The sequence below is a fragment of the Idiotropiscis lumnitzeri genome, chromosome 4 (genome assembly GCF_059441095.1).
Source record: "Idiotropiscis lumnitzeri isolate Australia: NSW breed Sydney's pygmy pipehorse chromosome 4, RoL_Ilum_1.0, whole genome shotgun sequence".
NCBI lineage: Eukaryota > Metazoa > Chordata > Actinopteri > Syngnathiformes > Syngnathidae > Idiotropiscis > Idiotropiscis lumnitzeri.
In genome coordinates this window covers 4,526,442-4,553,362 of record NC_142394.1, presented here as the reverse complement: position 1 = coordinate 4,553,362, position 26,921 = coordinate 4,526,442, and the positions used below count along the sequence as shown (strand labels likewise).

General features: G+C 39.4%; 2 protein-coding genes across 12 annotated transcripts; one reads left to right on the top strand and one right to left on the bottom strand.

Moving 5' to 3' along the window:
* Positions 1-77: 77 nt before the first annotated feature.
* zdhhc2 (zDHHC palmitoyltransferase 2) lies at positions 78-19,060 on the bottom strand. 10 transcript variants are annotated; one of them, XM_088293610.1, is made up of 14 exons: positions 11,632-11,941; positions 9,544-9,570; positions 9,117-9,211; positions 7,758-7,878; positions 6,665-6,734; positions 6,524-6,556; positions 5,649-5,769; positions 5,494-5,532; positions 5,201-5,333; positions 4,738-4,864; positions 2,937-3,029; positions 1,429-1,541; positions 1,274-1,336; positions 78-1,199 (listed from the first exon to the last, which is right to left on the bottom strand). In XM_088293610.1, exons 1-13 carry the CDS (start codon positions 11,756-11,758, stop codon positions 1,296-1,298), a joined length of 1,140 nt encoding a protein of 379 aa, XP_088149736.1. In that variant the 5' UTR covers positions 11,759-11,941; the 3' UTR covers positions 78-1,199; positions 1,274-1,295. The 10 variants fall into 10 exon arrangements, 3 of the variants coding, with proteins under 3 accessions (XP_088149736.1, XP_088149737.1, XP_088149735.1); XM_088293611.1 differs by having other exon boundaries at positions 78-1,196; XR_015842853.1 differs by lacking the exon at positions 11,632-11,941 and adding an exon at positions 18,289-19,059 and having other exon boundaries at positions 1,274-1,541.
* eif4ebp3l (eukaryotic translation initiation factor 4E binding protein 3, like) lies at positions 18,548-26,134 on the top strand. Of its 2 annotated transcripts, XM_088293618.1 has the most exons (4): positions 18,548-18,988; positions 21,519-21,695; positions 23,653-23,728; positions 25,197-26,134. In XM_088293618.1, the coding sequence occupies exons 1-3, from the start codon at positions 18,862-18,864 to the stop codon at positions 23,679-23,681; spliced, it is 333 nt and encodes a 110-aa protein (XP_088149744.1). In that variant the 5' UTR covers positions 18,548-18,861; the 3' UTR covers positions 23,682-23,728; positions 25,197-26,134. The 2 variants fall into 2 exon arrangements, with proteins under 2 accessions (XP_088149744.1, XP_088149743.1); XM_088293617.1 differs by lacking the exon at positions 25,197-26,134 and having other exon boundaries at positions 18,549-18,988; positions 23,653-24,247.
* Positions 26,135-26,921: the final 787 nt, after the last annotated feature.

Below are 26,921 nucleotides of genomic sequence, written 5' to 3'. Positions count from 1 at the left end.
GCATCTTTGACTGAATGTCTGAAAATGTGTCCTTAAAAACGGAGTCACATAATGGAAAGAGATGACATAATAAGCACTTTTACAAAACAACTAAGTATTTTTTATTGAAATGCACGATACAGTAGGAAGCAATCAATCTCTGACTTTGCAAAGAAGCCACAACACTTTACAGTTGTTCATCAATACAACTTAGTATGAAAACATATTGCTCACAGCCCTCTATTTACAAACAGTCAACGAATTTGGGCAGATTGTCGACTCATCATTTTCATTCTGGGCAAAATCGTGGTTATGGTTTCTCTCGGAGGGCTGTAATATTGTAACATGCAGAATTTCCCCTGCATTTTAATGGTACATTATATCTGTTACAATACAAGCCACTAAACTTGAAATCATAAAGTCACAGAAAATGGTAACAACCAAATATAAATATCATCAATATATAATAAGGAATTTGGTGAAAGAAAATGCATAGTATCCAAAAAGTGAAGACAACTTTCAATTTTGGTGCATATTGTCAGCAAAAATGAAAACATGAAAATCATTTAGCAAGAAACCCCAAAAACTGATGTGGCGGGTCGGCTCTGGTTCGACAACTTCAATCAAGATCAACAGGTGGTGTGGGGTAAGACCGGCACATCCTCGCCCATATTACAACAAATCTGAATAGCCCTTATTTTTACTCTCATTATTATTCACTGTCATGTGGTTTCCCCCGTGACCTTAGTGAGGAGAAGCTGTAAAGATAATGGATGGATGGATGTTGTTTTTCCAAGCATCCCTTGGTACACTTCACCACGAAGATACCGTACATTTGTTTTGATATCCTGAGATGAAAGCATGCAAAATCTCTTGCTCCTGCTGCCGCCACCAAATGAATACAATTACCTACTATTGATGTGCAAACATTTGGCAAGCTTATAAATGCATACTGTCCTGTCTATACTGTACCTTAGGCATATGCCACTTTATGAAAAACAACACAAGATAAACAAGTACACAGGCCTCCCACATCTCTGTGCTTTCTCACATAGATAAAAAAGGACATCAAGCATATTGGAATGCAAACTGGGAATGATCACACTTGAGCGTCCGCAACTTTCCAGACAGAAGAAGGCATGCTGCCGACATTCGAGTTAACACTCCATGTTTAGATGTCAGGGAAACACCCCACTGAAAAGGGAGCAGCATTTGACCTACTAAACGAGGGAAAAAATGTCACTTTCATTTTCTATCAAATTTTGTATGTCGACGTCTATGTATGTGAACTTACATTTCTCAATAGATGTGTGTCCCTATGCCTCATTTTCTGTGGTCATCAGAGGGTTATTAGTGCCTAAACAAATACAAAGGTGAGTAACAATCATCAGAACATTGTCAGAACAAAATGATCATTTGAAACCCACTGTAGCCTACAATACAATATACCATTCTTGTCATCTGCCGCAATGTCACTTTCAGTCCAAGAGGCGGTACTGCTGAGCAGTCGACTTTGACTCTCCCTCATTGGCTTGAAGGGGAAGTGGCGACCATCTGTTTTACTGGAGTGTTTATAAATATACATAACGAGCATCACAATACGGTAATCCACTTAAAAAAAGACCCTCGTTTGATATTCTCTTGAAAGACAGTACCTGTCTTTACAATTGGGCTCCCTCACATTCCACACTTATTCATTTTTACAAAGCCTGACATATTGGTGGTTGATGCCAATCCATAATTAAGGCAACAGAGCTCACGTAAGTTGGTGCAAAATCTGTTTAGTCACCTTAGTTTCAAGATCATTTAATACTGATATATGAATAATGTGCAAAAATGATCGTCTTTTTTCTTTGTTTTGAGGAGAAACCACTTGTGCGCAATCTTCTTATGGTGTATAAAAGAAATTGTTTCATTTCTTTCCCGACGTTCAAGTTTTATTGAACATTTTGACTGGGAGATACCTGCAAGCGACAGCGAGATCAGCTATTGACTATGATTACATTTATATGCAGTCAATAATGCTGTTAAAACAAATATTGGCAGTATTCTGGTTTTTAAAGGCCATATAAGCACACGCAAAAAATTAATGTGTGAATGAGTATGAATAGGAATATGTCCTGTGAATGAATATGAAAATTAATATATCCTTATTCCGGTTTTTAAAAAGCACCTTAGTTGGTTTATGTTCTGCACAGTCTTGCACTATCTACGAGGAATCTTGCTCTTTGAATTCATCGCAAGCCTTCTGGATCAAACGTGCGGGCATGTGTGCTGTGTTAGTGAACTGGCTATTAGAGTTGATAGACAGTCATGATGGCCAATCAGATGACAATTTGGTTACAGTTGGTTATCTTATTGCAGGCCTCACCTTGAAGGTGCGAACGAGTCTTGTTATTCGATAATCATTTGTGAGAGCGCCGCGCCATGCAAAACAGTCTTACTTGGCAACCGTTCGAAAATCTCAAATATGTTCCTGCTTTTTTAACCCACAATGGCTGAACGAGGGAAACGTGTGGATTGGATTGCAGATACACTTGCGCAGCCATTTTCAAGACGGACCTTTCAAGAGAAGCTCGCTCGTGAGCCGATGTGGTCCAACACTCAGTAGTGAGTAAGTGTGTGTCTGTATATTATTTCTCCAGTCCTGGTCTCATCGATAATGGTGTCATGAGGGGTATTTACTCAAGTCGGACTAAGTAGGACTTTACTGAAGGCCCACGTGTGAAATGTACGGCGCGCCGCTGGGTTATTCAAATGCGGGAGTAACTCTTTCATGTAAACAGGTTATTACGAATGTTTCAGAAATCAGATTTTTCACTTTTACCCGAATAATGACCGCATTTAAACATTGTCTATTATTGCGAGGACACCAGATTATTTGTTTGTTTTCCAAAAGTTATGTCTAATTTAGAACATTAGAACACTGATGAGAAATTTTATTATTTTTAAAGTACCTCTTTGGTGCTGGGTTGTAGCTGGTGGGCGAAGAGGGTTGCTCAGGGTCAATATTCACCAGGCATGTTGGGAATGAGCAACCATCCCCTAAACTGTAGAGTTGACAAGGGAAACAAACAAAATTCATTCTATGCAGACAGTATTGGATTGAATTCTTAAAATGTTTTTGTCTGATCTAGTTGGAGGTAGGGCACTGTGATTAGCATGGCTGTGTAACAGGCTACAAGTTCTGGGTTGGAATATTTGTGTATGGTTTTTGCATGTGGTTTATGGGGACTCTGACTTAATCCCACACTTCTAGCCCAAAGCCAGATGGGATCGGCTCCAACTCAACTGAGACCATCAACTCATCTCAACTCAACTTTATTCATGTAGCACTTACTGCAGAGATGCTCACACTTTTTCAGCATGCGAGCTACTTATAAAATGACCAAGGCAAAATGATCTACCTACTATAAAAATGCACATTTTTATATATATAGTCAATATTATATTTTCCAGGAACAGTCCGAAAATCCCGCTCCACATTTCCCTTCTTTGGTATTGCGATGGTAGACTGGCAGATGAGGCAAACGAACTTCGAAAATGTCATTGTGAAAAACAACTCCTCCTCCCATTCCGTATTAAAGTGATACGTTTATGTCTTCTTACTTGGTCCAGCACCCCCACTCATGTTTATACTCCCCTTGAGTTCAAGAGAATAAAACGAGGGCTTATAATTGGTGGTAACCAACTCGCTAGCTTGTTAGTTGTGCTGCACTTAGCACCGTTGTTTGCGCATGCGTGGTGACCTATGTGTCACAAAAAAAAAAAAAAATCAGGTGTCATCTGACTGGGTGCTCTGTATCAATCACATGACGGATAATGATAGGCTGACGTCTATTTTTTTTAATGTCATGCGATCTACCCATAAGACCTTTGCGATCGACTGGTTGATCGCGATCAACGTAATGAGCACCCCTGACTTACTGGGACCAAACACAGTACGCTTTGTTTCAAAATTCAAGCAATTCAGGCTTAAAATTCTTCTAGACAAGACAAAACTACCCTGAAGCAGAAAGCATCCTTTTTGCTTAGCAGGACATAAAACTAACTGCTATCCGCATAGCAGTGAAAAAAATATAATGTTTTCTTAAAATTAGACCAAGGGGCAGCAAATACAGCAGGAAAAAAAACAGCGGTTCCAAAATAGAACCCTGTGGAGCACCATACGACGAGGCAGAGCTGAACTATGAGCAAACAAATGCTAAAACAAAAAGTCTTGCTTGCCAAATAGGATCTAAACCGCTCCAGTGCACTACCACTAATGCCCGCCTGGAGCTATAAATGAGCCAAAAGAATAATGTGGTCCATCATATCGAATGCTGCAGCCAGATGCAACAAGACACACATTGTCTGCAGTGTCATCATTAAAAACTAAAAGGCTCCCACTGCGCTATCATCTTAAAGCATGACTGGAAAATTATGCGCATCCAAGAAAGATTCTAATAATAGTCATTCAAATATTAATTCATATTTTCCAGAAGTTTTAAAATAAAAGGCAGCGTGGAAATGGGTGTAAAATTAGACAGCACTGGTTGATCAAGGCCCAATATCTTGAGCAGAGGTTGCAACACAGCATGTTTAAAATGTTGGAGGACGACACCAGAAGACAGACTGCCGTTGATAAAACCGATTCACAATAACTCAGTCATAAATCATAAGGGGAGCCGGATGGCTTAATCTGACAACCCGTATCATATTCCAAAAATGTCAAGGAAACAGCTTCAAATGAGTTTAAGAAAAACTAAGTGACCTTACCTGGAGAAAATTGGAAAAGGCCAGTATTTGGTTTCATCACCAAACACTTGACGGAAGTTCTTACTGGAGCCCAGACTGAATCCATTCTTGTCTGTGCCATGACGAAACACTGGCGCACGAACAGCCTCTGGTGGGACAGCGGAGAAGAAGGTTTTATATACCAGAGATAGAGTTAGTAGTAAACAACAGAAAAGAAAACATAACATGAGCAATGAAGGTCCCTGACAGCAAGTGTTACTTCTCCTTCTGAGTAGCGATGCCTGTTAATGTCTTCTGAGCCTTTTGTCTGTCTGTAACACGACACAAACTCTCCCTCGATAATCCACCTGGTCCATCCACCCACACCCTCACACGCACACACAAAACCCTGTCTAATAACCAAAGAGGCTCACGTAACTGCACTGAGGACGGTGTTGATGCTGACATCGAGGAGGCAGACAGACACGATAACGACGATACCTACCAAGGGTGGATCTATTCTTGAAGACCAGCCAGCAGTGATAGATGAAAAGCGAAGCGAGGCTGACTGAGAACATGGAGGCAGAGAAGAAGAGGAAGAGAATGTGGAACTTGGCCTGAGTGTCTGGAAAGCCATTCTGTGGAGGAGAAACAATACAAATGCACAAATGCATGACAACAGAGTGGATGCGAACCTCTGGTCAAGCACGGACTACTTTCAGTCAGTGGGAGTTATCTACTCTAGTATGAGGTGTGAGAGCTACAATACTTTTCTAACAGTTTATATGGAATGGTTACCAGATATTCTTTCAGGCGGAAATGGGCTTTACCGCCAGCCTTGTGGAAAAATGTACAATACATATTTGTTATCACCACGCCATCCAACAAGTATGTTTTTTTTCTGCTTCTGTTTCTACCAAATGGATGTACATTTCATTGGGATACGCACATACCATCCAAAACTTAATGAAGTATTGAAGGTCTGTAGCAGTTATAAAAAGGCAGTAAAGTAGGGAATATGCCAAAAAGAGCATGAATGACTTGTAGTTGGAGAATCCCACACAATTGTTCACCCTGAGAGAATAAAATAAAACAGAAGTTAGAAAAAATAACATGATTTTCTACTGCAATCATTCTTTGTTCTATGGACAAAACATAGAAAAGTATGCAAACATGAATTCAAAACTAATTGTTTGGTCCTTCCAATTTTTAATAGCTATAACAGAGCATACTTTTGTTAGTAAACCGTTTTTTTTTTTATTGCGTTAATGCTCGGAACCAAGGCAGAAATCCAAATTTTAAAATTTATTTTATTAATCAATAAATTTGTCAATTACATAGGCGAATACTCAATTATTTAGATAGACAAAAACATGTTTTAATTGTCATCCCTTTCGAAATCAGGACATTATTTAAAATGGACAGTGCAGAAAACGCGCAGACAATTTATAATTCAGTAACCAGATTAGTTTGTAACATGTCAGAAAATAGGCAAAAACGTTGAATACTGTATTCTAAAGTAAAAGCAGATGTTTACAAATGTTTTAATTTGATTCCGCACTAAGATAACATTAGTCAACAGGACATTTTAATCAGAGATGTTTTTATGTGTATTTTCCGCTGATTTAAATAAAGTTTCTTCTCGCAAATCAGATTTTAAGTTATTTAAAGTCTTCCAGAAATGTCATCAAGATTTGTGCAAGTTATATAGAGAACTGTCCTTAATTAAAAAAAAAAAAAGTCTCATGATAAACTGTAATGATTAAAATGCTTTTGCCAACTATGCCAGTTTAGCTGTTTTAATTCGAGACGTGCCACATTTACATACCAGGGACAATGGTGATCCATCTTCAGGATACATCTGAAACAAAGCAAGGTCAGACACCAGCGTTATTGGACCTTATTCTGTCAGTCAGTACATCACAATTTTTTTTTTCTCCAGGACACAAGCAGAGAAAGAGAGACTTACTTATCACAAACTGAACAATGGTGACATCGATCAGGCTTCAGCAGCTGGCAGCGGTCACAGAAACGGATTGCTGAGGGAAAAAGGACGATTTAATCAGACCATCATCAGCAGTGCCCTGCAAGCACCGAGCCAGTTCATTAATGAAATGACTGCATATAAATTTGTCTCAATATTGCTTCTTCTTGGTGGATCAATTTTCTGAATCTGCGACTGTCTGACTTCCTGTTCCCTTCCACTCTCTGCGCAGGGTCACAGTGCTGACAGCCCGAAGTTTGTGATCTCGGAAAATGGCAGGCAAATTATTGTTTTGCTTTGAGTGGCCAATTTGGGGCAGACGTGATAAAGCCTCATGAACTCTGTCGAGCAACAAGTGTCAAGGCAAGCAAGTGATGTGATCAAGAAGAATTATTCTGAGCCATTCCTTTCATCAACAACACCCGTTAGATACTTCGCTATGAGATAGAAAAGAGTTTTTCGTTATCTTAGCATTGTATAACATTGTAGTTGGGGGAGAAATTGCAATTAACTGTGTTATCTTGAGAGTCAAATTGACCTGTTTGAAAAACTGGAGGGGGTGATAATAAATGCTTTGGTTTATACTCCAAGCTTTACTTTTCCCTTTTGTTCTTTTTTCTTTCTCTATTTTTAAATAGAATTTCCCAATAATTTCTGTACAAATATTTATCAACAAAACAAATGAAAAAAATATATGAGTTTAACAAATGGAAAGAATACACCGCAAGAGAAGTTCAATCATAAAGTGTTCGCATGGCTCAAATGAACTCACAATAAAAGAGGTGCATTGCGTGGTATGTTGCCATTTTATAGTATGTGGGTGGTGATCACCATTTTTTTTTTCATTTACAACCTTAGAGTAATCGCCTAAGTCATAGTTTGACAATATATATATATTTTTTGCCTAGAAAATCTCGTCATGATGGCTAAAATCGCCGACATGTTTAGTTAAACAGATCATTCAATTCTATATTGTGAATAAGTATAACATAATCCCGATTTGGTTCATTTTTGCATTTTCTGCCCCAAAAATTATTTAAGCCATTATTTGTGAACAACCCCCCTGAACTTGACCTACCTCCAGAGTTGGTGCGTGTGTATATCGGCAGCTCCCTCGCTATTCTTCTCAGGATCTCCTGCTGCGACTCACCCCGGTCTTCACGCTCAAGCAGCTCCTTGTCCGAGTAGGACAGGCAGAACTTTGTAGGACAGGACGCAAAGGAAATACAAAACAAAGCTGTCTTGACAATGATTTGTTGATTTCTTCCCACAGCTAGTGCAAACATTTATAGCCAAGCATGTTAAGGAATGCACTTGAAGGCCAGAAATTATTTTTGGAATCAAATTTATGAATCCTCCATTTTGATTTTGTGCCCCACAAAACGGCAGCAGAGTTGAGATTTAATTCTTTGGCCTATAAAAGGTTGTATATCGAAAGATGAATGCTGATGGGGACAAGCAGCTCCCAGGCTTGAGCGTTAATCAGTGGTTCTCAATCTTTTTGCATCAACTACCACCTAAATAAAATCATACGGCACATTTGTGCTGCCATCACGACCAGTAGTATAGCAGGCTTAAGTGATTATCAAAAACAAGTCCGATGTAAAAGTATGTTTAACGTTGGAAGCCACTACAATATTAATACTGCACTTACATACTGTTAAGAAAGCCCTAATAGCAATTCGGGCTGTTCAATTCTGAAAATTTTTTTAATCATATTTAACTAATAATTGGAATTATTATTCAAACTATTTATTTTTTGGTCAACAAACAAACAAAAAAAGTATAAATGGAAACAATATTTAGACAAATCAAATATAAATGTATAAATTTGAGTCTGAGTTCCTTGTACAAAGAAACAGTTGGGAGTTTATTTGCCTGCTGATTCATGTTACAGCATTGGCAAAATACTTTGTAACTGCTCCAACCGTTTTCAATGCGCTACATAAATAAAGTTATATTGAATTGTATAATAATAAATAATCTAACAATCATCATTGTAATTGGTTAATTGCACAGCCCTAATATGAATAATTATTGAATAATAATGGTTCGATTCAAATGCATTGCACATGAACGTTAAATAAAATCTGATATCTAAATAAATGTTTGAAACAAACCATTGTAAAAGAATCATTGCAACTGCGTTGTACTGTAAAGTTCAATCGAACTGAGCTGTTGTGCGCATACGACACTATGACAATCACTGATCAATAAGTGGAAATAAAGTAATCTCATTGGTAAATGCCCTTTGCAGTGTTTGTGTGTTGAAATGGTTAAGCTGAGAGCGCAGCATCAGAGTGCACCCCTTGGCACTTGTGCAGGAAGTAGTCTTAGTCCAAAAGGCAACACTTAATCACGCGGTGAGGCCGCCATCTACCTCCGCACACAGCTCACTGTGTCAATAAAGCTGCGTCGTTGTCCTCGTCTCACTCACCTCCCTCAGAGGGATCATTGGCTTGGTGAAGACAGTTTGCCAGTAAGCCCAAATAAACATGATGAAGATGACATGGTACACCATTAAATAGACCACTGAAAAGGGAAACGGAATACAAGTGAAGGTTATCTGTCAACATTATGGTTGCATAAAATTGGAATTTTGAAGAACGAAATCAATTTCCTAAAGAAGCATCTTCCAAAGTCATTATCATTACTGAGGCGTCTTCCAAAACATCCACCAAGGTGGAATAGTATTCCACATTAGTGTGGTGATGAAAAGTATGTCAACACACAGATGAGAAAGACTGCAAGAAATGTTTGGATAAGCGCTGCATCCACACAGACTCCAAGACTGCAGGATTCAACTCAACATCTGACGCTTTGAGGTTAAATAATTCATCTTGATTTTTCAACATATTTCTTACCCTTTTCCCATGTGTCTTCAATTGAAACTGCAAAACGAAAGAAGCAAATATATGTCAACATGTTCTGATATGGGGCTCTTCTTTCAGATCAGATGACCTATATCCTACATGCTTGTGGTTTTTGGAGGGGGAATTTGTTGACATTGAAACCAAATCTACAAAATAGCATACATAATCATACGTCCTCAGTGATTAATAGAAAAAAAAACAGTGCATCGCGCTTGTTGCAACTTGTGGGGTCTAAATACAAATAAAATATAATCTTCATTATACAACCGGAATTTTGCTGACTCTGGTTCCGCTTTCTTTTCCACCTGTGCCAGAGTTTTGTTCGGGAGACTTACACTTCAACCACGACTCTAATGTTTGCGTACTCAAGTGATTGACAGGTAGCGAGAGGTGGCACTTGACAAGTTGGGTCGAACCCTTCTCATTTGGGGGAGAATATGGGTTTTTTAAATCATGAAATTGAGTAACCCACTGTAAATAAAATTTGTTTTCTGACCTTATATTTTCCTGAAACATTTAATTAATTCAATAATTATTTTTGAAAGGATTTTTACATGTTGGTTTGTTTTATTTAAAATATCGCGTACCCTCTGGAGTTCCTTCAAGTACCACCAGGAGTACGCGTACCCCCATTTGAGAACCACTGATCCAGAGTAGAGGAATCTCTCTGTGACTCATAAGCTTACATATCTGTACATAGTACAAAGATAACTATGAAGAACTGCATCATTCTGAGCAATATTTCTACTATTTTAGTTTTACGTGAGGCATCCAAAATATGAGTGCAACGCGATAGCCCTTTGGTCCGAACTCGAAATCTAATTATTAGGGGGTGCGAAAAGAAAACAATTTAAATTGGAAAATCAGTTTCGATTTAACATTGCATTTCAAAATATACCATCCACGAATCATATTGCACTCATGTATCGCGTTACACATCAAATTATTTTTTATTTTATTCAATGAGAGATGCAAAACAGGTATAAATCAGTCGAAAGTGTTTTTGCGATGGTTTGTTGCTTTGTATCAAGATATGTATCCAACAGTCAGCATGAGAATAGCAGACTTCCTATTAACAAGTATTTGCATATTCGCTGAGAAACTGATTTGGCTTCTTCAAATTACACTCAAACAAAAAGTTTGTGCATCTATAATGAAGTGTGCTCATACTCTGATCATCATAGGGTATATTTTCAACAATCGCTACATCTGGTAAATAGATAGTCTGAAAAGGCAGATGTTGGTTGCTTTAAAAAAAAAAAAGAAAGTGGGTCAACCGCAGATTGCTTGAGGTGATTTATATAAACCCGACAATGGGATTAACTGAGCCGCTGAACGAGAGCGTCAGCTGACGCTCGTTCCACACAACTGCCTCTGTGTCTGTCTGCAGAGCACATGCTAGCCATGCACTGTCCCGTCCTCTTGTTTTCAATCCGCCACAGCTTCGCCAGTCGTTCCACTGGATGAAAAAAATACTTTTTATTGGACCACTATACGCTGTGTATAAATAATGTCAACCTACGCTTGAAACAAAATTATCTTCAAACTCAAGAAATTCATTCCAGAACACTCACTCCCCCTAGTCTGGGTCACGGTTTGAGAGCGTTGACTCTGCTTTACCACACTTTTTAAAGGGAGATTTGAATTTCACTCGCCAGTTTAATGGGAGAATATTCTGTCTGCACACTATCGTACAAACAAGACAGGCCTCGCTCCATTCTTGTTAAGACACAAAACTGTACTTTTGGACTTCTGATTATTCACAAGGACATTATTAATAAGCCTGTTTCAAAGAAAGTAGTGAGGTCTATGAATATATCTTGGTAACAAGCAAATAAAAACCTTGTAAAAGATGACAACATGTCAAAAAGATATGCATTTCAAAATGGTGACTGGACTGTCAGAGACCGTGAGTCTTTAACCACCTCAGCCACAATATTTGTTGACACTATCAGCGTGGACACATTTAGAAAATCCCTTCATTGATCGCAAAATCAGACACGTCTCACAAGGCACTCACGCTCTCTCACACGCACAGCCCCATCTGCACGCGCAGCGACCAGACATGCGTTTGCTTACCCAAACAAAGCTGCACAACGAAGGCGTAGTACGACCAAGCCACTACGAGTGCGATGAACAAGACCGGGATCCAGTAGAAAACTCTCTTGCAGCTCCGTTTGACATTACGTGAACCTGCCGGTGCCATAGTCTAGCAGCGGATCATATCCGATGTGGGGAATTCACGTGAGCGTGTGCGCGAGTTTACTCGTCTATGTGCACGCGCGTCTCGGTGTCTCCCTGAGGACTGTCAATGCATCGTCGGTTTCGATGCGATCAGCCTCATCAATCCTAGAATCCCCCCAGCATGTGATGCTGCAGCATGCTCAGCCTGAGACACTACACACAAGACAGGATAGCTCCGCCTCCAGCAGCCATCACCCCCCCCCCACACCCCCTTGCGGGTTGCCATGACGGCCGCTGGATGCTGCAAGGCTGGCAACTTTTTTTCCACCTGAACCAGATGGGTTCAGTGAGTTCATGCTCGAGTCTTGCAATGTGACAGACTGTGGAAGCCAACAAATAGACACGCACAGATCCTTAGTCATTGACACGTCACTTCATCGTCGTTTTATAAAAGGGTTACACAAAACATCTAACAAAACGGGTTTGTTATTGTGCGCGTGTGAATTGTGAGGAGTATTTACAAGGAAATCGGCGCTGCCACCATGAGGTTGAAATATGTAGTGCATGGCATCGAGATTGTTAACTGCAGAGACGCGAGTATGGTGCAATGTTTCTAAAACTTTATTGGGCCAGGGCATATAGTTTAGGAAAATCAAACTGCAAACAGCAAACAGTTGGTGATGCAGACAATATCTCGACTTTTGAGGTGTTAAAGGGGCAGTGAACCCAAACATTTACAAGAATATCTTCTATGCAAGACCACTCGTCTAAACACGGCATTCTGAAGTTGGGTAATGTGATTTCACCTGTTTTTAGCCATCTCAAGGGGCGGCCATTTTTTCACTTCCGTTGACTGAAAATGACATCACAGTTCCTCAGGGCTCATCTAACAACCAGTTCTGACTTTTCTTAATGTGAACTATATGCCCAAGCTCAATAAAAGTAATGGAACAGAAGTGACAAAATGGCTGCCTTAGAGATGGCTAAAAACAGGTGGACTGTGCTGCTTAAATCACATTTCACAGGCACAATCTTAATCAGAATGCCATGTTTAGGCACATAGAAGGCACATTGAACATTTTATTGCAAAGCATTTTGGGGGTTGACTTCTCCTTTAACACACACAACCGCTTTCACACGGCCCAAAAATGGCTTTTTAATTTTTTTTTTTTAATTTCTGGTTCACTGTTCTTTTCAAAAGCTCCCACGCATTTTTCAGCTTCTGAGGTAATTTCCGAGACCCATCTCCACTATTACCTGTCTCCCATAGAAAATGAGTGACGCATTATGAAATGGAAAATACACCAACGGAGACCCAAGACTGTTGAACAGCGTAAGATGTACATCAAGCAAGACTGGGAAAGAATTCCACCAATAAAGCTTAAACAATTTGTGTTAAAGTGTTAAATAAAATTGGGTTTGTAAATAATATGAGCCTGCCTATGTAAAATTAATCCGCAATAATCTAATAAACAGGAGAAAATCTCTACAGGATGATTTTTTTTTTATCATGAACGTAACTGCAGACTATAAGACTGTACACGTCATGCGTCATTCTTACATGCATACGGACTAAAAGTTTTTATTTTTATTTTGCATGAGACGCTGTTTCAGCGCACTCATCCGCTTCTATACACCTCCTCATCACTGAAAGGAAGACATTTATCATGCAAAGAATTTTATTACGCATTAGCGTTGCAACACTTCTATCTAATGATTATATTTCTAGTTTTTTAATGCTTCTATGTCTTTAAAAGTTAAAATTTTAGAACTGACATCATAGTGTTCAACTATACTTGAATGTGGTGATTTCATTCAGGGTGTAATGTAATACATTACATAATAAATATAATATTATAATATAATATAATATGATTCGGATGATTAATTATGATTCGGTTACTGGTTTGGCCTGAAACCAGCAAAAATGTTGATCATTGTTTTGCAAATGAAAAGCAAAAGCTTGTGAATGTCTTATTTTGGTTACAAAAGATGGTCAGTCTGCTTTGGGTGGATGACAGAAGTGGCAGCGTATTTACTGTTGAGATATATAAATTCCAAAAATGTGGATGTTTTTATATTAAACAAGGGCTCTAAAGTAATTAGCGATTAATTTGATGATCAATTAGTTTTCAATGAATTGATTAATCTGTCATTATCTGAATGAAAATATCCATATTGTACGGCTGTCAACACTTATCTGTAAATGAAATGTAAAATATATTTTGTTAATTTGATGTGCTGCACTTTGAGGAGGATCTCTCAAATTCATGTGACTACAAGCCGAGGGTCATCATTATCTGCAAAAGGCCCTGTCACTCAACTGGAAAAGCTTCTGTCTGCTTATACAATCGAGTGATTCTGGTAAGTGTTTGCAAACGTGCCCGTGAAACAGTATTCTTGAGTGCTATGCCTGTGATTTATTAGTGTGTGTGTTTGTATGCGTGTGACTCCACTAGGATTGGACAGTGACTTGGCAGCAATCCTCTTGCTTGCTCATCTCTTGCCTTCAACCGCAAAAGGGAAAAGACGGGAAAATAAGTGCTTCTGAAGCTGCTGTCCATCTTCTTAAGTTCATAAAGGTCTACTCATGACACAAATGTTTGGCGTCTTCAAACATCGGTGCATTGATAAGTTGTTGTTGACCATTTCACAGCCGCTTCATCTCGTTCAAAGAATTGATAAAAGTACATCTTTCCTTGCATTGATTGATTTATTTATTTTACAAAACACAGCTGAATTGAAATCTGACGTACAAATGGTTCTCAAACGTTTTATACCAAGTACCAACGTAAAACATTTTGGGCTCTCAAAGTACCACTTTGTGGAACCAGCATTAAAATACTGGAGTGCAAAAGGCCTAAATATTTCTCAAAAACAAGAAAGAGGTTATGTTCCTAAAGTATGTAAATAACCAAGTACGTAAGTAGGTATTTCATGCTGGAAATGTGAAATTACACAAAAGTAAGCGCATAAGAGTATGAGGGGAAAAAAATGATATGACCAAGTTGTGTTGTTATGGAAAACACACCACCACCCCAATTAAATAGTAATATTACCATACATTTTTTTCCAGACTAAAGACAGAATTATTTTTAAAAAAATCAACGCGAGAAAAATAATCCAAATGAAAAACATTACATGAAAAACATTTGCCATAAATGAACGCGATCTACTAGCATGGGACGACTGTCCCTCATTGATGGAATTTGGCTTTGTGTGTGTGTATCTTCAAGTTTCCCACGGTGGAATCTTTCATCCGCAGAAAGTTTGTGGGCTGATGTAAAGGAAGACACACCTCAGAGGAAAAGACAGAGAGCAGAAAACACCTGGAAGAAAGTCATCAACAAGACAAGATGAATGGCCGGCAAGTCTTGCATTGGCAAAGGGAAGCAAAAGGAAGTCCTGCGGCAGCCGTGATCCATGGCACCCAGATGTTCAGCAGCAGTATGCGCCAAGTCGGCGCGATACCGCTGTGACACAAATGACGAGCCCGAGAGGAGGAACATTTTTAACCACTTGGCAACACATGACCTGGAAGGAGAAGCGGGCGTATATGCGTACTCTCATCGATGTGGTCCCTGTACAGAGGAGGGCTGGGAATTCCCGAAGATCAAATTCTGTTTTTTTTTACAGGTGACTTTTAAGCATCTCAACCTCCCCCTTCAGCCCCCACACACCCCAACAAAGGACCTGATCGGGGAGCAGGCTGCGGCATCACGAGAGACGGCAAGAATCCCGAGACAGAACCTTGCAATGCCCTGCTGCGACTGCTAGACGAGAACTAACTACCGTTACTACACGGACCTTTTCCACCCTGCTGTGAAAATACTTACAATTACATTGTGAAAATAAACATACATAATTATATTTTCACAAATTTTGCGAGTAATATGAAATTTCTGGAAAAAATTGTGCAATGTACTTTAATCAAAGTAAATCGATATAACTTTATTGGTCTTCTCTTAAACAAGATCTAAAATTTTCATCCATTTCCAGATCCAAGATAAGAACAACTGACTCATCACACCAAAGAAACTAAAGAGAAATGTTGGGAACCATTCAGAAAGGCTGCAGTTGTCTTTTTGTAATAACCCATCCATCCGTTATCCAAGTCGCTTCTTCTCACGAGGGTCGCGGCATGCTGAAGCCTATCCCAGCTGTCTACGAAATGGTTGCCAACCACAGGGTACCCAATTAACCTTCTTGGAATGCGGGTACGTGCAAACTCTACACAGGAAGGGAATGGATTCGAACCCAGCACCTCTAAACTGTGAGAAAGACATACTAGGCAACCGCTGTGTCGCCTCTGAAATATACTGTCTTCAAATATTTCTATTCAAATTTTAATCAGCAGCAACAATTGCAGTTAAACACATTCAAGTAGCCGACACTGTGCAAATGTTAATGTAAACAATATCGCCATCTTGGTAATGAATGTCCACAGATGGCAACAATATTTTTTTCCTCTATTCATCTTTCCTCTTTTTTCAAACAACCCGCCAAGTGTACATGATGCTAAGTGTGACGTACGTCCCGGAGCTGATTGGCAGTCACAACATGACACGCGAAGAAAGTTATATTTTTTAACCACGCCAAAAGGGCAAATTGCCACCCATCCAAACGCATTATTCACATGTCGTAGTTGCCTTGGAATGACGTTACACTTCCGGTTTGTCGCTCTGCATAATCTCACTTTCGGAAATCAATTATTTTGTCGAATACACCAAATAAAACAGTTTTTTTCATGATTTATTATTTGCGTTAGGTGTAATGACTTTATTTGCGACACAAAAAGATTGAATTTGGCATTTTCTGAACTTACTTCACATTAGGTTTTAAAAGTATTTCATGATAATGAAGGTAAAAAAGGATTATGGCATATGCATTTTTGAAATGGCCAATACCTCCTAAAAAAAAGGAAATGCAATTTAAAATTCTACATGGTTATTACTCAGCAGCAGCAATGTTGAAAAAGCGATTTGGGTTTGAGGTGGAGTCATGCGGCTTTTGCTCTCGTGAGGAGTAAACAATGGAACATCCATTCTTCTCCTGTCTTTTCGGAATGATGTTACAAGTTGGATGAATTTCAAATGTATAAAGTACCACAACAACCAGGAAATTCAACCTGGACAGGAAGCTGCTGCTGGCCTTCTACCACTCGTCCATCGAGAGCCTGCTGACGTACTGTGTCTCCACCTGGTACAGCGGCTGCACTGAGGCGGACAGAGTGAGGCTCCAGAGGACAGTCAAAACAGCGCAAAGGATTATTGGCTGCCCTCTCCCCCCACTGTCGGACATCTACACCGCCCGGTGCCTCAGAAGGGCTCTCAACATCGTCAATGACAATACCCACCCAAACTCACACCTGTTCGACCTGTTGCCCTCTGGCAGGCGCTACAGATGCATCAAATCAAGGACCAATAGACTGAGAAACAGTTTCTTTCCGAGAGCCATCTCCATACTGAACTCTCACACACACACGAGACCACCCTAACCTCGCAAAACAGCATTGTGATGTGTTTCTATATGCCCTATTCAGTACTGAATTCCATTGCACTGTCTTCTTTATTTATCTAATTTATATATTTGTCTGTATTATTGTTGTATTGCACTGGAGAGGGGAGCCCTCTAATCTCGTTGCACACTTGAGTACAATGACAATAAAGGGATTTCTATTTCTATTTCTAAACTACATTTGGACCAAATTCTACAATGGTACAATTAAAATACCAATATATATAGTTAATCTTTGTAATATTGGAATAATTATGGGTAAATAATAATGGAAATGGAAAAATAAAAAACTGTGCATTCATTTGTTCACAATAGAATTATTGTCACATTTTGCTTCCCTGTCATTGCATGAAGGACTTGACTATGGACTTTCAAAAGCTGTGTGAAAATGACTGAAATTATTTAAGTTTTAAATTATAGTACATTATAAACTCTGATTCTATATTACTTACACTGGCATTGAAACTGCCTTGTTGTTATTTTCTGTTAAGTCTTTCTTTTTTTTTTCTTTCTTTTATTATTTATTTGGGCACAAAAGTGCAGAAGGTCGCCCATCTTTGCAAACGGTCACACCCTGGTGATCAAAATCTTTTGGCCGACTAGTCAAAGAAAAAAACATGAGCTTCAGAAAAGACATCAAGATCATTTTTTTTTACCATGAGTTGATGTACCATGAGTCCCCTCTTCTGACTTTTCCCCCTTATATCTTTTTTTTATTATATTGATAATTTGATAAGTTTGTTCTTGAGCAGATCACATAGCAGCTAACAGCTCGCATGTACTCTTTAGCAAAAATTGTCATAGTTTTAATTTGCAACCCTGTAAATTAAATTAATATTACAATCAAATGTGACTTTCCTCATTTGATCTACTGTTTTCCAGCACCCAGGTATATTTTAAAGGGTTGCACCAAACTACTTATATGTGCACCATTGATGGATTAGCTTGACTAATAAAATGTGATTTTATGACAAGAATATCTCATATAATCTACCCTAAAATAGTTTATGTACTCAAGTACGTTCCTTTACTTACCTTTTTAACTGTACTTTAGTAGAGGAGTTGAATCGGCACGTGTACTTAAGCCACAGTCTTTCTTTTCTAAAAGTATCAATACACCCGAATTACAATGCAGAGCGGGAGTACTTTTGCAATAATTTTGACCACTGACCACGATGATACTCGTAAATACAGCCGAATCTCGAGGGTGCGCTTGTTTTACCTCAACCCAGAACATTTATGCAAGTGCCCGCCCCAACGGGCTGTCTAGAATGAAAAACAATCTTGTCCTTCTTGCTCGGCGGCACGTGCCTCCGCACAAAAACATCTCGAGCGAGCGACTGCTACAAATACAGCACATGGTCGGAGCTGGCAGCTGCTTTTGCAAGCGGACACGACACGACCCGACCCGATCCGATCCGATCACAACCTCTCAACCTCTGAGTACGGTTACAAACTTAAAACGTGGAAGCGCTTCCCACCGTGAACCTTTTGAAGCCTTGCAGCGTTTGTGCGAGACTGACAGTGAGCTAGCTTTGTGAATTTTGAGGGCTTTTCAAACGAGCTCTATAAAACTCCGTTGGCTGCTCCAACCGAAAAAAAGCGAACATGTCGACTAATCAAGTGAAGAGCTGCCCCATTCCCACCAGGGTTCTCACCCTGAAAGACTGGTCTCAACTTCCCGACTGCTACAGCCAGACGCCCGGGGGGACTCTCTTCTCCACAACGCCCGGTGGTAAGAAATCTTGAATGGCAGACTAATGTTTCATATGTGACGCGTTATCACAAAAGAGGCGATATTGTTGGAAATCTCGGCTTGAAAAGCCACCAATGTGATGGTATGTACAAAAAAATTGTTGAAATCACACTCGGGGAGAGGTTATCGCGAGATGTCGCAAGTAATCACGTTGTCTTCTCAAAGTTTAATTTATAGCGCACGTGCGTCTAACTTATACGGTTTGCATAGCCGTCGTGTGTGAAATGCATCCATGACATTTGATGCGCCACATGCCAACTATATAGTTTCTCCGTGTTAAATAGAAATAGCTTCAATATGATTAAAAAAACTTTCATAATAAACTATTGGCGTATGACCAAATTGTGTGTTCTAAACAGTAACCAAAGAAGAACACTTGTACCCGCAACACAACAAATGACGTGTTACCAAATGCTGCACATAGAAGCCAATCCTTTGTGTTGTTGTAAACAACATTTGCAGAGTACCGCCCAGTCTTGGGTTCTCAAGAGGGTGTTTATATCCTGCTGCCAGTACAGTGAAGTGATTGGTTGACACTGGAGGCTGTCTTTTCTCTGCTCTACATTGCTGGAAAACACAACGTTTTGTTGAAAAGAAGAAAAACAACAAAACATTTGTAGCAGATTGAAATTAAGTTAGACTCGGGAACACGAGCCAGAATTGCCGAGCACTGGCAATCATATTGTTTGCATACAGAAACTGCTGTAGTCTAATGCTTATATGACAGTTTGCCTTTCACCCCTCCCTGTTCATCTTCCCTTTTGTCCTGGACACACTGCTCTGAGTGCAGTCATTGCGTAACATGTTTTTACCCGCAAGTGGACAGGCTCATCAAAAGTACAGAATAGGTCAAACTCCAAAAAAAAACAAAAAAAAGAACATAAACAGCAGATTACTGTTTGTGTGCCATGTAAAACAACACGGCATTTTATGGCTGAGTTGGTTGGAAGTTGGCCTAAGTCCAATTCTTGTCAGACTGTAAACATTGTAAATATAATCACTCATTTATGATGTCTGCGACTTTGAGGAATCTATACTTGGTGAGATTTTTCTTTTGAATAGAAATGCTCCAACTGAGCCAAAGATTGATACATGTGGCTTTAATCTCACAGCGATTTTTTTTTAAAGGGAATATTATGTACTCTCATTTCCTAGAAGTCATTGCAGAGACACCCGCAACCCCTCCCCTCTGCCCTCCCCGACTTGCATGCACGTACACACGCTTGTGCTTCAGCAGTGGTTGTTTCCAGTGGAGAATTTTGATCCGTTTGAGCCTATAAAATCCCACAATGTCCACTTCAAATAGGGGAATCCAAAAATAATTCTCATTGCAGGAGAAACAATGCGAAGCAGTTTAGCAATATAGTATTAAGGGGTCCAAATCCACCAAACTTTGACTGCTTGCCAGTTATTCGCATGGCACTTACACGGAGGGTATGAAAGTCTACACACAACCGTTTACACACCAGGTTTTGTGATTAAAAAAAATTTAGATTGAAAAAAAAAATGAAAGCAAATTTATAAAGTCAAACTGGTTGGTGTTTGTCTATGTGTGCCCTGTGACTGGCTGGCAACCAGTTCAGCGTGTACCCCGCCTACTGCCCACAGACAGCTGGGATAGGCTCCTTCACGCCCACGTACCTCTTGAGGATGAATTGCTCGGCTTATGGATGGATGGAAAACTATTTCCTCCATTAAGGGGACGTCGGCTCAAAAAAAATCTTTGCAATAAAATATTGTATGCCCCTTCAATAGTCTAAACATGACCTTCTGATTAGTATTGAGTTTGTGGAATATAAATTGAGTAGCAAAATCCACCCGTTTTTACCCATCTGAGAGGGTCGTCATTTTGTCACTTCTGTAGAGCTGAGGTAACGACAAATCATGGGTTAGCTTCAGAAAACAGCTGAGATGTAATTTTTAGTTGACAGAAGTGACAAAATGGCCGCCCCCTGAGATGGCTAAATGCGGAAGGATTTTGCTGCATAACTCGTATTCCACACATGCAATATTAATCAGAATGCCGTTTTTAGACTAGTGGGCCTGCATAGAACAAATTCTTGAACAGAAAATTTGGGAGTGGACTTCGCCTTCAATATGACCTATAACCTGTACTAGATTTTTACATTCCCTCTCAAAGATTTGTTTTCACCATTGGAGTGTACAGATTATGAGTCGCTTTAGTGGTGGAAAAAGCTTTGATTTAGATTGATGTAATTTTGTCAGCACTAAAACTTGGTATTTGAACAGGTTGCGCATGTGCACGCGTGCCTGCTTGTGTGTTTATGTGTGTGTGTTTAGACTATTTCTATCCACTGCGTACAAATAACTGTTCACGTTCACACATGGAAAATGTCAAGTCTTTAATTAACCTAACATATGTTTTTGTAATATGGGATGTGGCGCGGGAGTACGGACAGAATGTAGAAACTGTCAACAGGGTTGACATAAACCAGCATCCCGTTCTTTGCTGCGTTTCATCTCTAAATCAATCAATCTCTCAAAACAGGTACCCGCATCATCTATGACAGGAAGTTTCTCTTGGATTGCAGAAACTCCCCTCTCGCACGCACGCCACCATGCTGTCTCCCCCAGATCCCGGGGGTGACGTGCCCTGCCACACACCCTGGAAGCAAACTGCAGGATGTTAAAGAGGAGGTTGAAGAGGAAGAAAAGGACATTGCAGGTATTTTTTTTTTTTTGCACATCAAACTATCTCTGAGGAGAATAATATTGTGAAATTGCAATTTCTCTTTTCTGACTTAGTGGTTAATGGATAAAATGCGACCTTTTATAAATAAAGTGCCACTTTACATGGTCACATAGAATAATGGGAGGGGATGCTGCACACTGTTATTTTCTCCTTCCTGCGGCACAGTTGTGTTCAGGGCACACAGAGTTAAGGGCGTGCACTGCAAAATTCAGCTTTGTGTCAGCTGGCTACCTCTTGAGCATCAGTAGGAAAGAAGTCCCTTTTGGACAGCTAGACAAGTGTCCTATTACTCCATGGCAGAATCATAGTGTATATCTGTGCGTGGGCATGTCAGTCTGTCAGTTGTCACTGTTTTTTTTTCAGTCCAGTCCAGTCCTTCGTCATCGGCAACAGCAATCGGTGATCAAAACATACTACGTCACGCGTATGCAGAAAACAACAACTGACACACGATGTGGTGATTGGGCGAATAAAAACAATATCGGATAATGATCATGTCCGTGGGACCAAAACACTTTACGACACTTTGTTTTACCTCAAGTCTGCTTGTGCTGCGCCTGCGTGTGACATAGTTGGTACGTTTTCAACACTGATTAGATGTCGCTGACGACAGTGAACAGACTGGGTCGTCCTGAAAAGACAGAAAGCTGACTGACGTGCCCACCACTAGTGTATATAGTGAGAGCGATTTTTTTCCAACCCAAACCTCGAAAAGTGAATTGGAAGACTGAGCAACATTCCAACATATTGGCTCAGAGAAGATCAAAACTTTTTCAACGTTTTCACATTGATGAAGTTTAGAATACAATCAAGGCAGCGATAGTTGAATGTAAATTTATTTTTATTTTTTAAATAAGATCTTTAGAAAACAGACATTGTTTTAAAATTGTAACAAAAAGTGCAGAGCCCCAGTTGCGTGTCATATGAAGTTAATTGACTCTCAAAGCAGCAAAAGTGACATTAATAGCTCTAAACCTTTGTGAAAGACCAAACGTTCACTTGCAATGCTTTGCCATAAAAGTTTGCATCATGTACAGCACTTTGTATGCACTTTGTTTTAAAGTCCTCCATAAATAAAGATGAGTCGAGCTTTTCACGCCACGTGACTAAAAAACACTCACCGCACTTCTTACTTTTATCACTGTTTCCCATATCAGTATTATCAGCAACTTTATTTTAAGTGGTTAAACGTCTCTCCGTAGCCATGTGATTGAGGCAGAAAATGAACTGTGCATTGTGACAATTGGGGAGTGCATGGTTAGCTTGAGCCTTACCGCACCTTACTGTTCTGAGTAGAACTGCCACTCGTGTTTATGTGACATTAATGGGCTAATAGTAATGTCACAAGTAGTTGTGAGTTGTAGAAGACTGTAGCGCTGACGAGGAACTGCCAATATGAGTTGGTACAAAACATTCATGTAAAGGCGGCATTTTAATGATTTAGTTTAATATTTGTATTTCCTAATTATAACAAAAGCACGTCTACACACGTAGCAATTGATTGAAACGAGACAATAAATTCATTAAAATAATAGCCAACAAAGTTGAGGTTAGCATGTTAGCTTGGCCCTGAGCGAGTGTTCCAGTTTATTGTATGAGCCCTTACCAAAATGAATATCCCACCACTAATTTAGACTGTGTAAAGGTGAAAAGACAAGCAAGAAAAGTGTAAAGGGCAAATACGAGTTTGCCTGAAGGATTAGGTCTCTTCTTTTTCAATCGTCCGCGTTGGTCTGTTCAGTTTGCCCAAACTCCTGTGATGGTCACACCTCTCAAGTGTTTTCATTTTTGTGGTTGCATTGATAAGAGCTGTAGTTCGTTTTCCTCATTGTGCCCGTTAAGGTGTGGTTGTCCTTGAGGGGCTGGTCACGTCAATGCTAAACACTCTTGTCGCAATTCTCTCTCTCTGTCTGTCTCTCCTTTTGAGCAGATGACAACCAGTTTGATATGGACATCTGAGCTGCAGTTTTACCTCCTGTGGAGACATCAATCAAAACACCTCCATGGTCAGTACTGACCCAAAAGAGTTGCCTATAAGCTTTTTTCATTTTTTTAAAACAAAGGCTCTTCTGTGGAACCAAAAACAATGGAAGCTATAACAGCATTTTCTTTTGTTTTTCTTTTCTTTTTTTTTAAACTCTTGCCTGTTTTGCTTACTCATGGCCTCATGGCACTGGGTGAGTTGCTTGCTCACTTGAGCAATTGCAGGATTTGGAAAGGAAAAAAAAATGATTTAACTTTTTATATCTTTTGTGTATATACTACAATGTACTATTTAGCTTTTTTTAAGTTGGCAAATTCAAGATGACAAGATAATTTACATTTTTTGGGGTGTTAAAACAGCCTTTTCACTGCAGCCTTTTTTTTTTTTTTTTTAGTTAGATTCCCCTACTATATATGGCACTCTGCATTTGCCACCAAGTGTCTACTTTCTTTTAGGGGTCAAGGCCTACTGAAAATCTCCTATTTTTATGGAGAGCGGGATGTGAAATGTGAATAATTCCAAATAAAGGCTGTTAAAAATGTCTGGTTTGGGTGTATTTTTTATATTGCTGCATGTTATACTACGTTTACATATTAATTTTTTTAAACTCATATTTTTACAGTTTCTTTTTTTTTTGCGGTTAATTGGAACCACAACCCCCGCAAAAAGTAAAACAAAGAATGCAAATTAGTGGTTGATTTGATTTTATCTAGAAGCGGATTTACGCCCACATTATGCCGTCGCGCCCCCTTCCTCCGACATGGTTCCCAACCTTCTTGGTTTCCTGAAATGTAACTTTAAAAATGCAAAATAAAGATAAAATATCAAGTTGCAGGTTGTGAGACCGACCAACACAAGCCAACGTTCCTTCGTAATCGCTGCAGAACGGAACGTTGCCTATGTTGAGGTTTTAATTTTTGTCCTAAAATTGGTTTACCTTAACTAGAATCCTGCGGTATATTTTGGCCAAAGGTCATTGTTGATATTATTGTGCAAAGCAAAGGTTAAGCCATGATTATTCCCAAGCCATGTGCACTGTTGATGAAAATTAAATAACTTGTGCACTAGCAAGTCATGCAGCCACATAATCTTTTATGTCCATGCTGAGCAAGGTTAAGTGTTACATAACAGCAATATGAATGCCGCTTGTTATCATCTTCCCTGGAGGTGTTGACCTCTGAACCTTAAGACAGACAGGGTGAACTGACAAGGTACAAAAAGCTGTTACTCACCAGCCGCTACATTAGATACACGTGCATAATTGAAGAATAGACAAAACATGAATGGCACCAGAAATTATACAAGGAGAAATACTCAGTTTTGACTTGGGTATCAATTTCATTGCATTGATATATCGTTCTGCAATGTGAGAGGGGTTTCTAATTTGTTGGTTGATTATTTATATGAGCAGTTGGAGGTGGGGAGAGAAATAAATACAATTTCTTCTGGCTAATATCAAGTTAAAAGACAACTGTGTGTTGATGTTCCAGGCGTCCCAAACTGCATCAGCTGGTTGGGGGGCGAGGCACAAATCCAGAGATTAGGAGAGGGGCCGGTCTTCAGGAATGAGGGCAGCTGCAGCCTAAAGAACACACCAATTGCAAACTGCAATGTGGTTGAAGCGAGTAATATATATATATATTTTTTTTAAACAGCATTTGTCTCGGGAATATTGTTTTAGCCATAAATGATGTTAAGGGCTTTGGACAAAACTGGCGACACTATTCGCTTCATGGTGTAATGTAATGTAGACATGAGAACAAACCGCGATTCCTCACAGTAAGAGTGCGAAGTAGGTCAGTCTGCTCATGTTATTTTCTCATGATCTTTTATGCATCAAACTTCTCATGTACTGCATTTTAACACACACAGTGACTTGAACTCTGAACAGTATTTGCAATTTCGTTATTAAACTATTCAAATCAATGTGTGTTAAGTATAATGCCACATGCTTAATATTGCATGCAAAGTAAACAGCACTTTGCCCGAACTTGTTTTCTAAAGCCACATGATAAGACTGGATTCTTCCCATTCGGCCTGCAGTGTGTTTGTCCACACTCGGATGTTTTTTTGATGTGTGCCTGTTGATCGATATGTGCACGCGAGACCAACATCAAGTGCCTGCCAACAGAGCCGAGAAGTCTGAGGACTGCAAAATAAATCAGAAAGGTACTTAAATACTCCTAGTGTGAAATTCCAAATCTTTCTTTTGGAAAACCAAAAATTCAATGACTCGGCTGCTACACACTCATTAATTTTTTTTTTTTGTAGAAGTGTTTGGTCATTGCATCACTGTAAATAACTTCAATGGAAGCAGATACCGCCACCTTCCCTCTTAAGTTTAAAGTGAACTTGAGTAAATTGCCCCATTCCACAGTCCAAATATCCACCAATGTCCATTGCCAACTCCCCCTTTTCTCCTCTCATTCTCCAGTTTCGGTGTAAGAAGGCTGCCTGGACTGGGGCCGGTCGACCAGGCTCTATTTCTGTCAGCTGCTGCTGCTGTTCAAGGTGGTGGAGGAACATTGCTGGGGTGACAATGTAAACAGACACTCAAACAGACGGCCTGCTCGGTCACATCTATCACGGAGTGGAATGGAGACTTGGAGTTACATGCTAACCACTAATCACACCATACTTCTAACACTCGTGTATTTAGTGTGTCCACCATACACTTGCTCAACAGAATATAATAAACAATGGAAAAGACGTGTGACACAGCCTTCCTCTCCAAAGGTAACAGTAATGCCAAATTTTAATAGCCACTGTCAGGAAGGTGTTCATCTTACTATTTTTTTATTATCGCGATTCGAGTCATTTAGAGTTGCATTTATATATATATATATATATATGTGTATATATACATATATGTATATTAGATGGACCAGTAAATGTTTTTGGGTCATTTTGACTATCCCTGACATTCTTTCACTAAGAATAGAATGTATAGAATGCACTTATTACGTTAATGCTGTTTTGGACTGTGAACATGCTTCATCTGCTGGAAAAGGGTAAAACTATACTGAGCTATTATACTGAGAGAATAAAGGCAACTTTTCCAGAATGAGTAATTGGTGTTCATTATGAAAATGAAAGTTATATTTTGAAATACTTGTTAAATGGACTTTATTCCTTTGTTAAAAATTGGAGTACTGTATATAGTTATCTACTATATCATATAGATAACATTATACATAAGATGCATAGTAGTTATG

Coding starts and splice junctions, on each gene's coding strand:
- zdhhc2 (XM_088293609.1), bottom strand. CDS start 11,758: ATGGCACCGGCAGGTTCACGTAATGTCAAACGGAGCTGCAAGAGAGTT. Junction 6,557..6,664: donor CATTGTTCAGTTTGTGATAA/GTAAGTCTCTCT, acceptor GCTTTGTTTCAG/ATGTATCCTGAAGATGGATC. Junction 4,865..5,200: donor CAAGAATAGATCCACCCTTG/GTAGGTATCGTC, acceptor CTGTCCCACCAG/AGGCTGTTCGTGCGCCAGTG.
- eif4ebp3l (XM_088293618.1), top strand. CDS start 18,862: ATGTCGACTAATCAAGTGAAGAGCTGCCCCATTCCCACCAGGGTTCTC. Junction 18,989..21,518: donor CTTCTCCACAACGCCCGGTG/GTAAGAAATCTT, acceptor CTCTCAAAACAG/GTACCCGCATCATCTATGAC. Junction 21,696..23,652: donor GGAAGAAAAGGACATTGCAG/GTATTTTTTTTT, acceptor CCTTTTGAGCAG/ATGACAACCAGTTTGATATG.